This window comes from Gouania willdenowi, chromosome 7, assembly GCF_900634775.1.
Source record: "Gouania willdenowi chromosome 7, fGouWil2.1, whole genome shotgun sequence".
Lineage (NCBI taxonomy): Eukaryota > Metazoa > Chordata > Actinopteri > Blenniiformes > Gobiesocidae > Gouania > Gouania willdenowi.
Genome location: NC_041050.1, coordinates 29,302,332 through 29,313,300, shown reverse-complemented (window position 1 = coordinate 29,313,300; position 10,969 = coordinate 29,302,332). Strand labels below are relative to the sequence as shown.

Below are 10,969 nucleotides of genomic sequence, written 5' to 3'. Positions count from 1 at the left end.
AAAAAATGTTACAATTACAGTTAATGCGCTGAACCTTCAGCACAACATGGGTTCCACACAGAGAAAGGACACTTGGGTCCTTCCTCTGTGCTGTGTGAGTTTCCTCCGGGTACTCTGGTTTCCTCCCACAATCCAAAAACATGACGGCTAGGTTGATTGGTGTCTTTAAATTGGCAGTAGGAGTGAATGTGAGCGTGAGTGGTTGTCTCTGTCTGTGTTGCCATGTGATGGACTGGCGCCCTGTCCAGGGTGTAGCCCCGCCTAACACCCAATGAGTGCTGAAGATAGGCACCACTAGACCCCGCCACCCTGAAAGAAGGAGCAAGCGGGTCAGAAAATGGATGAATAGATGGATGGATGAACTTCACTAACAATTGACTAAGACTCTAGTTTACTCTCACTTACACTGAGGTTATTTTTTTTTTTTTGTTTGGGAGGGGGGGTAATTGGTGAAAGGCCCTCCCCTGACCGCAAGTTACTAACTAGTAGATAAGCAGGACTGAGTGGGTGAAAAAGGGAACCAAGAAAAGTCAGACAGGAATCCTTACACTAATGTGACACAGCATTCATTCATTCATTCATTCATTCATTCATTCATTCATTCATTCATTCATCATAAGACTGGCTTGTCCCTGCTTGTGGTCTGCTAGTGCCTATCTCCAGCACTCAAAGGGAGCTATAGCTTCTACATTAACTGCAACAGTCTGAGAGATCATTGGTCTTCTTGCATATCTGCTGAAAATGAGCTAGATTAAATGGATCCTTATGTTTCTTTGTAATAGTAATCAGTAATAATGGGCCCATCCTTTATTGGTATGTCATCTGATATCTCTTAATTAACTATATTTTGGTCATGCGGTTTTCCTACTGATCTCTATAAGATCAAACACTTAAAGTCATATTTTATGGGCCAAGACCATCAAAGGACATTTGGCAGGTGGACTGTATTTGTCTTTATCACTGCACAGTTTTCTGTAGTCCATCCCTTTGATAAAAGATAAAACACATCCTATAATCAGATTCTCAACCTTTGATAACGGAATCAGTTTCAGCACGGATATAAAAGTACAATTTAGGCTGTGATTATGAAGAGAACTAGCATTTTGTCTTGTTTAAATGTCCATCCTACAAACAGGTATGATAATAAAATGCCCTGAAATTAGTTACATTAGTTTAATTTGATCTGAAGTTAAGGGTCATCTCTTTTTATTTGATGAAAACCTGCTTCAAAGGTGAAGAAAGAACCGTTTCTTCCATCCATTTCTTTGACGGTGTATACTTCTTCACTGGATCCCTCTCTCTCTCCCCCTCTTTCGTCTTCCGTCTCTGGGAGTATGGGTGCATGTCAAGTGATTGTTGAATTGAAATATTGATGTTGAGTATCAAAGCGTGGCGTAGCACTCCTGTGTTTCCAGAACTAACCACGAAGCGCTTTGATCAGATACTCCTGTGATCTGACTTCTGAAGTTGTTAAGAGTGCTGGAAAACAAAATGCAAACAAACTTCAAGTGCTCTTCGTATTGATAAAAGTTTTCTTTGACAAGAAGGGATGAGTGCTGTCAGCCCAAGAGTGGAGATTTGGGAGTTTGCGTACATGCTAACGGATACGAGAAGAGGGAATTATGATAGTTTCCTGTTTCTCATGATGTAGTGGAAATGTTGGTTCCATGGAGGAAATCACTTAGATCAGCCAATGATGATGCTGATGATGATGGAAATGATGATAATGTTGATGATGAAGAACAGTGATCTATCCTTACACGTCATTCAATTCAATTTTATTTTTTAGACGCCAAATACAACAGTCATCTCAAGGAAATTATCATCAAACAATCAATATTTGCCCTTTTTTTTTTTTAGATTCTCTAGGTAAGAACCCTGTATTTGGTTCCATATCTTGCAGAATTTTATGCTAATAAATTAATATTTAAAGGTTGCACAAGACGAGAAAATTGCTTCATGCTATAACTTAGCGAGCCAAATAAAAAAGGCATGTTGGAAAATTTGTGGTTTTGTTCTGCAAAAACAAACTGAAACTTGCATAAAAATCTTATTACTTAGAAAGTCCAGCAACCACTTGGCTGAAAACCCGCACGGTTCTTTAATGCATGAGGAGGACTTACACTTATACTCTTACACTTATAATGAAGCTGAAGTCAAGGAATAGAGTTGGCGCTATTTATTACAAACACGGTGTACAGGTGAGAAAGAGACTACACAGTGCTGGTCCTGTCAATTCCTTCACCCGTAAGTTCCGGAAGCCAAAAGAGGAAGAATCCTGGTTTCTTTCTGCTTTCGTGTTCTCCGCTCCTCCTCATCCGCTGGGCCCCCCCACCCCTCTGACATAACCTGTTGTCAGTAGCCAATGTGTGTGTAACGGGTGTGCAACACGGAGTAACATGACTTTATGTGATGCTAAGTGTAATGCATAGATTATGTCCCTAAATAACCCTCATTACAAACACGAGACTTGAGTCTACGGAGCACCCGCGGTGTCCGTCATGTTGTAAACAAAGCACTCAGCTGCTACGGGAAGCAGGAGGGTCAAAAGTCATTGGCTGCTGCGGTTCTTTAAAACTTTTTTACTTGATTTGATTTTGTGAACCTTTGAATTTTATATCATTATTTTTATAATTTCCTTGTCACTGTATTTTTGCCACTTGAAATATTTGTGTATTATGTGCATTATATTAAGAATTGTATTTTTTTGAATGAATTTGGGAAAACTGTTGATCACTAGGGGGGGCAATGCCCCGCCTGCAAACTCTGCGTATGCCATGTGATGATAATGTTTTAAAAAGAAGTAACGGTAACTCTCAACCTTAAGCAGTGTCAGACACTTGTCTTCTTAATAAGAAACAGACTCCTGAATGAAGTCCCACATTGTTGCACCATAAAGTCCAGCTGCTGGCGTCGCACCTCACCCCACACAAACTGAGTGTCATGGTAATTATGCCCCATCTTGTTCAGGTTTGCACTGCTTAATGGTTAAAGACTGAAGTGAAACAGTTAGCAGCAGGCTTTCACATGCTGTCTTTCTCGTCCATTATGGTGTATTTGACACTTAAGGGCCATTGAGTCAGCACAGTGCTGTAAAACTGGCTTTTTGACATGACCACCAGCACAAAGGCTGCTGTCCTCCAGCGGCTCCCCTTTTAGAGTGCAGATGGTGAAGACAGCTGGGACAATTTAGTGATCTGAGGCTTTTAAACTGCCCCCCAGGCATGATAAAAAAAAAAAAAAAAAACAGCTTGAGAGCCCCCTTGCATATTCTTTCTGACTTTGAGGACAAGATTATATTGGCAAACAAAAAGCGCACCAACTGTGCTGCTGCTCAGTGGGAAGAAGAACTGAAATCTCCTCAAGATGATTTTAAATAAACCCATTTTGTTTTTCTCGGCTGTCTTTTGGTTTTTGTCCTGTGTAGGGAAAAAATGGTGCACCAGAACGAACATCTGCATCATCTTGTTGGGATTTCAGTCAGACAGTTTTGAAGTGGAAGCTTCTCGTAGCCATCCAGCGCAAGCTGCGGTGGGGGCCTGATTACTAGCAATCTCACCAGCTGTTTAATGAACACAGGGACCTCTTTCTCTGGAAATTGGTTTTCCCTTGAATACCATGGAAGCCGTATCCAGGTCTATTTAAATGAGGTAACATGGGGAAGGTAAGCACCACCACATGAGCATTGTTTTCACAGTTCAAAGTGAGGAGAGAGTACTTTGCACTTCAAAGACAATCATCTGGGAGGCAGTACAGTGGGGGTGGGGGGAGGGGGGCTGCTGGGGGGGGACAGGAAATAAGAATCGGAGTAATTAACAACTTCTGCTCAGTAATAAAGCAGAGACATGGTGTACCTCTGCTTCTAATACACACACACACACACACACACACACACACACACACACACACACACACACACACACACACACTCCTGCTCAGTCAGGGAGCACTCATGATTTTCACACTCTTTGCTACTGTTTTCTTTCATCCCAAAGCTTCCCTTTAATTAAAAAAAACTGTTGATACACTTGATTATATTTACAGTAAAGTTATTTGTCTAATATACTGTATGTGTGTATTAAATTCACTAGCAAGATAGATTGTTGCCTTTTCCTATATTTGTTCAAGCTTTTTAAAGGCTGCTGGCCATCACTCACTTACTTTATTCCCACTTCAATATGAAGATGAATCCCAGTATAATGTAAATATGCACAGGTATTTAATCCTGATATTTGTCTTTAATCATTATTATTTTTGTATTATGTAATCATTGTCTTGGTCTCTGTTTACTTTTCACATTTTTGCTTTTACTTTTTGTATCATTTGTTACAGTTTCTTTTCACCTTTGTTATAATTTCTACTTTGACTCACTGTAACAAATGTAATTTCCTACTGGGATTATTAAAGTATTTTTGATACAAATGACACAAACAAATTCAATGCATTCTCTGTTTTTTAGTTGAAGCTGTATGTAGTGTATAGACTAAAGGAGAAGACCTAAAGGGATTCAAAAAGGTTTCTTGAATTCAGTTTGTTATCATAATAATTCATAATTATTCTGTCATCCAAAAAAAAAAACATTTTTTTTTGAGTAAACTGAGGTTAACCAAAAAAAACTATTTTTTTTTTTTTTTGGGTTAACCTCAGTTTACTCATTTTCAACATCCAATACATCACACATGAAATAGTAAGATATTCAGTGGCTTTAGAAGAATAGAATATCATTAAACTTTATTGATCCCCAAAAGGGAAATTCACATGTTTCAGCAACACCATAGAATAGTAAAAGTAAACGGTAAGAATGAAAACAAAACAATGTGCAAATGTCAAAATGTTAAATGAAGTAAATAAATATTTTTTTCATTGGTTAAAAAATCTAAATACAAAATCTCAGTTCAAATAAAAGTTTGATGTACCTTTCTTTCCTTTTGTTAATTTTTTTCAGGTGGTGTCAGTTGTAGATTGTGTTATCAAGTTCTTCTTTAGGTTGTGTTTGTATAAGGATCACAGTGTGTCAAACAGTGAGGAGCAGATAAGCAAGAAACCAGGAATTTACATGTGAAGCAGGTTCCCAGCCTAGATTTAAACTCTTAACATTGTAATGGTGAGCAGAGTTACAGAATGAGATTAGGCTTCAATCTGCATTTAATGGGGAAGATCTAAAGGTGGCCTCTACTTGAACTCTGAAATGTGAGAACGTCACACAGTGAGGTCTATTTGACATGTCACCTACCGGTGAGAGCTCCGAGCCTTTGATTGAGTTTTATCAATTAGGTTTGTGAGGGACAATGCTATGGGACTTTCTTCGTAGTGTGAAGGACAGCATCACACCTGACAAGTGAAACACAGATAGTTTTAGACATGGGGAACTGGCGGCCCGGAGGCCACATGTGGCCCTCGGTCTAACTTTGTGTAGCCCCCAAATTTAATACAAAAAATGACTCCAAAAATGAACAAAAGGACAAGAAAAATCTACAAAATCAATCAAAAAATTTGCTAATAACAAAAACATGCAAAATAACTCTCAGAATTCTCTAAATTAAAAACAAAAACATGCAAAATGACAACAAAAATACACAAAATTACTCAAAAAACATGCAAAATGACAACAAAAATCACAAAATCACTCCAAGAACATGCAAAATGACAACAAAAATCACTCCAAAAACATGCAAAATGATAACAAAAATCACTCCAAGAACATAGAAAATAACAACAAAAATCACAAAATCACTCCAAGAACATGCAAAATGACAACAAAAATCACAAAATCACTCCAAGAACATGCAAAATGACAACAAAAATCACAAAATCACTCCAAGAACATGCAAAATGAGAACAAAAATCACTCCACGAACATACAAAATAACAAAAATCACAAATTCACTCCAAGAACATGCAAAATGACAACAAAAATCACTCCAAGAACATGCAAAATGACAACAAAAATCACTCCAAGAACATGCAAAATGACAACAAAAATCACAAAATCACTCCAAGAACATGCAAAATGACAACAAAAATCACTCCACGAACATACAAAATAACAAAAATCACAAAATCACTCCAAGAACATGCAAAATGACAACAAAAATCACTCCAAACACATGCAAAATGATAACAAAAATCACAAAATCATTCCAATAACATAGAAAATGACAACAAAAATCACTGCAACAACATACAAAATGACAACAAAAATCACAAAATCACTCCAAAAACATGCAAAATGACAACAAAAACACACAAAGAATATTTTTCCCATTTTATGCTAAAGACGTGATGCTTCCCGTGAACTCATCTCATTGTTAAGCAGATATCTGGAGTTTTCCCACATCCATATTCAACACGGCATTACTGATCAGTGGGGGGAAAAATAGCCATGAAAACATCACACAACATTATTTTTGCTTGAGCACCTCACTGGGGTTGATATTAGTGGAAAAAGCTCCCATGGTGGTGTATTCATATTTTTTCCATTGAGCTGACTCTGGTAAACTTTTAGATCTTTTTGACAGACTAAGCATTTTGTTCTTCTTGTGCTCAAACTGGTCCTAGACGATGGAAAGTTGCTGAAACACGTGTTGTTACATCTTGGAAAGTCTTTTTTCTGCAGAGACAATGAATTGTTTTCTTGAGGCGTGTATCTCAAGAGGTTTGGGGGTATTTATAAATTTCACAGTCTGCAAAGATATGAGAAGACACCTTTTTTTAAAAAAAAAAAAAAAAAAGTCCTGCCTCAAGTGTTTTGTCTCCAGTACAACTTGAAGGTGGAGTCTGTTCTTTAAGGTCAGCGTTTGGTTAAATTTGTGTTAAATTACGGGTAGCCCAGCCCTTCACCCACCTCCCCTCACCCTCTCCATTGAGAAGCTCGCCTGCATCACACCAGAGACCCCGTGGAGAGGATCTTTTCTCTCTATAAAGAGAAGATGCAGCTCTGGCGCCTCTGAGATGATCACAGGGATTTACTGCGCCATCATCTCCACACACAGCCGCACTGTCAGCTGGCCCATGAACCAATATTGAAAACACCAAACCCCGTGGACGGAGAGATGCACGAATAGAGCAGAAAAGAAGAGTTGGAGGCCATCTATAAGATCTGACAGTGAGCACCATCCTGCATCTGCGCCTCCAGCTGCGCATCGGACTTTTTTCCGCTCTTAATTCTTTTTGTTTTACGCGCAGTTACAGACGGAGAAGGTGCGCGCGGACAGATGGCAGCACTGACGATACAAAGGACAGACAACTTTTTACACACATTTTTACAGGTCAGTAAATAGTCTTGTGGATAAGGGCACGACTTTCTTATTTTATTTTTTGATTTTTTTAAAGCGAGAGCGCGCACTTTCACAACTTTGAGACGCACTCACGCGCTTTAAATATGTTGGATTAGTGGAACACACAAAAGTCAGGAATTAGAAATAAATCCGACAAAAGAAATTAAACCTGGACTAATATTTAAATGTTAAACTTTATATTATTAGTTGTTTTTTTTTTTTTTTAAAGACATTTATTAATTTTCATAATAATCAGTCAACATTTTTTTTTCTTTTTTATTAGAAAATGATTTGTTAACTGTAAAAACTGAATTCTCTGTTTGAACATAAAAGCTCAAAAACTTAGATTTAATGCAGCGTTTTTCAATCTTGGGGTCGGGAACCCATGTGGGGTCGCCTGGAATTAAAATGGGGTCGCCTGAAATGTCTAGTAATTTAATAAATAAATAAATAAATAAAAGACATTAATATTCCAATTACACACACAGTCGCACACAATAAACACCAAATAGCTGTATCCTATACTTAAACTTCCTCAAATGTAAATCTAGTTCAAATTAAATTCAGTATAAAAATATGAGGTGGTGCACTTATCGTTTTGTGCGCTAATCCTGGCTACTCTGTGTTTAAACTAATTCTAGAAGAAGGAAATGTCTCTTGGGTGGCCGAACATTTGTGATATCAAAATGATGTCAAATAACTATTTTTTTTTGTTATGAACTTCCTTCGTGACAGAGCATAAATTGCTATAAATACCACATACATATACATACACATGACACATTTCATATACCATGATAAAAAGCTCTAAAAAAAAAAAGAAAAAAAGTCATGACCCAAAAAAGGTTGGGAACCTCTGGTTTAATACTTAATCTGACCAAATTATGTGAATAATTTTCATTACATATTTTTTTTAATTTTTTTAATTTTAAAATGAACTATTAGTTGTTGTTTTTTTGGAGTCAACCTGTCACATTACTGACACAACAAACTTGTGTGTTACTGTTTATTCAAATAGGACCGCACACCCAGCTCCTCTCCAGAAGGAGCACCCAACGCCCTTTCCTTCCTGGCCACCACCTGTAGCCAGGCCTGGCAGCTGGGAGGCACAATGGGCTCAGATGGATCCCAGTTTCCCTACGAGGGCACCGTCAGCTCCACATCTGGGATGTTCCAGCTGTGGAGCAACGACATGCCACCCAGCACAGGCCTCAGCTCGCATCAGATGACGTTCACAGTGCCCAAGGTACAGTTCACCGGGCACATGCAGCCAAACCTGGGACACCATCATCATCATCACCATCATCACCCTCATCACCACCACCATGAGCTGCCTCTCACTCCTCCAGCTGAGCAGCCACCGTCCTATTCCTTTGAGCTGTCCCCGGTTAAGGTGATCTCCTCGCAGCCACAGTCCAACGGTCCGTATTACCCACAACACAACGGTGTGGGACAAAACTTTCCAAGCTTTCTTCAGAATTCCTCAACCCGACATTCTCTATCTGGGGGACATATGGAGGAAGGACAGCAGTGGTGGAGTTTACCACAAACCAACGCCACCCCTTCCAATCACCCGTTCTCCTTGAGCAGACAGCTGGTTCTGGGCCACCAGCCACAGATTGCAGCTCTCCTACAAGGCACGTCCAAAGGTCTGCTGAGCTCCACGCGCCGCTGCAGGCGCTGCAAATGCCCCAACTGCCAGGCCAACGGTGGAGGGTTAGAGTTCGGCAAGAAGAGACTGCACATCTGTCACATCCCAGAGTGTGGCAAAGTGTACAAGAAGACCTCTCACCTGAAGGCGCATCTGCGCTGGCATGCCGGGGAGAGGCCCTTCATCTGCAACTGGCTCTTCTGTGGCAAAAGCTTCACCCGTTCTGACGAGCTGCAGCGTCACCTCCGCACACACACTGGAGAGAAGCGGTTCGGCTGCCAGCAGTGCGGCAAGAGGTTCATGAGGAGCGATCACCTTTCCAAACACGTGAAGACCCACCAGACGAGGAAGAGCCGGTCTGGGCAGCCCTCACAAAGCACAGAGCCGCTGATTAACAACATCAAAAGAGAGTAAAAACTCTAAAATCATCATTCCAAAAAGTCCTGAACAATCATAGGAGTAAGTTTTTCATACTAACTTATTGGTTTGCACTAGAAGTTGAGCGTCTAGCTTATCTAGCTCTAATCTTCTCTTGTCCGAGCCCTACCTTTGACTTCCAGTTGTAGCATAAAACTTTATTTAGTGACCACATTGAGTAAAATAACTGTGTGCACTTTTGAAGAACAATTTAAACCATTCTTTTGTGATATTGTGAGCGTTTGTTGCTTGGGTGTGCTTGTTAGCTCAACGCAAGAAGTGATTTTATCAGAAACAGAAGCTAATTTTATGACGTTCACATTCTGAAGTTTATTTTGTATTTCCAATTAATGTCAAAATCTATTTTTCTTGTAAAACATTCCATGTTGATATTAAGTTCTGAAGGATGTGCCAAACAAAGCAGGTTATTTGACATCACTTTTTAAAATACTGTATGCCTTAACTTCGGGTTGATGTCGAAAAATACATTTTGCTCTCTTGCCGTCAACAATTTATTCGAGCGAAGTGATGCCTCAAGATGACGAAAGTCAAAAATCGTTGATCTTAAATGTATCCAGTATTAATGTTTGGAAGGCTGCTGGAGATTCAATCACTCCCAAATTTTCAATCCATTGTAAATTATGTATAAATATCATGAACAATTTGAGTGAGATGGTGGAAGCATGTGCAACGTAATAAATGTTGTTCTTGAGTCTGTTTTAACTGTGTTTTTTTTTCTTTTCTTTTTTGTTAAATAGCATATAAAGTTTGACAATTAGGGTTATTGAATTTATTGAGTGAATGATCACTGAATGATCCGATGCTGCACAAGGTTGATCAATTATTTGCTTTTTGACACAAATGCTGGTGTGTGCGTGTGCGTGTGTATGTGTGTGTGAAAGAAGACTCATCACGGTGGGCTCTTCAAAGATTCTCACACTTCAGTGTAAATGCACACCCCCATTTGGGAATGTTTGTCTCGCCTGCTCCAATCAAGTTCAGAGTCATGAGACTTTTAATGAGTGCTTTCTCTCTTTCAATGGAGAAGATTGAGTCAACAGATGCAACACAGTGCCGTGGAGAGGAATTCCCTCTGAATGGGACCCCTGTTGCTGAGACCCCCTCAGTGGTGACAGGAACTCCCTTTGATTTTGCACCCTTGTGAAAGTTAATATCCCTCCCCCCACCCCTACACACACACACACACACACACACACACCCGTCACAAGCCTCCATATATCACAGTCGTGTTACGATGGCTCTTGCTTTACTGCCCAGAATGGGGCTTTATTCAGAGACCAGTCAAGCAGATGTCTGCTCATCCAGGGGTTTCTTTCTCATTGTTTTAAAAGTCCCGTTTGAAGTTTCTTCAAATGGGATGCAAAAGCGAGCAAAAGGCCCTGCTTTTGTCATGTGTCCCACTGTGAAGTCTGATGACCTCCTCTGCACCATGAATGCATTTGATTTCACTGATAATTCAGCTTTTGAAGCTATCAAACATTTATATCATGTTTAAAATGGTAGTTTCCCCTAAGAAAAGGTTGTGATTAAAACTTACTGTATGTCAGGGGTCATTAACATGGTGCCCGCGGGCCCCAGGTAGTCCGCATGGACCATGTGAGGT

The 10,969-nt window shown here is 39.6% G+C and overlaps 1 protein-coding gene across 2 annotated transcripts; it reads left to right on the top strand.

Annotated features, from left to right (window-relative positions):
• Positions 1–6,887: 6,887 nt before the first annotated feature.
• On the top strand, positions 6,888–10,052 carry sp5l (Sp5 transcription factor-like). 2 transcript variants are annotated; one of them, XM_028453427.1, is made up of 3 exons: positions 6,888–7,105; positions 7,186–7,268; positions 8,296–10,052. In XM_028453427.1, exons 2-3 carry the CDS (start codon positions 7,215–7,217, stop codon positions 9,340–9,342), a joined length of 1,101 nt encoding a protein of 366 aa, XP_028309228.1. In that variant the 5' UTR covers positions 6,888–7,105; positions 7,186–7,214; the 3' UTR covers positions 9,343–10,052. The 2 variants fall into 2 exon arrangements, with proteins under 2 accessions (XP_028309228.1, XP_028309227.1); XM_028453426.1 differs by having other exon boundaries at positions 6,888–7,268.
• Positions 10,053–10,969: the final 917 nt, after the last annotated feature.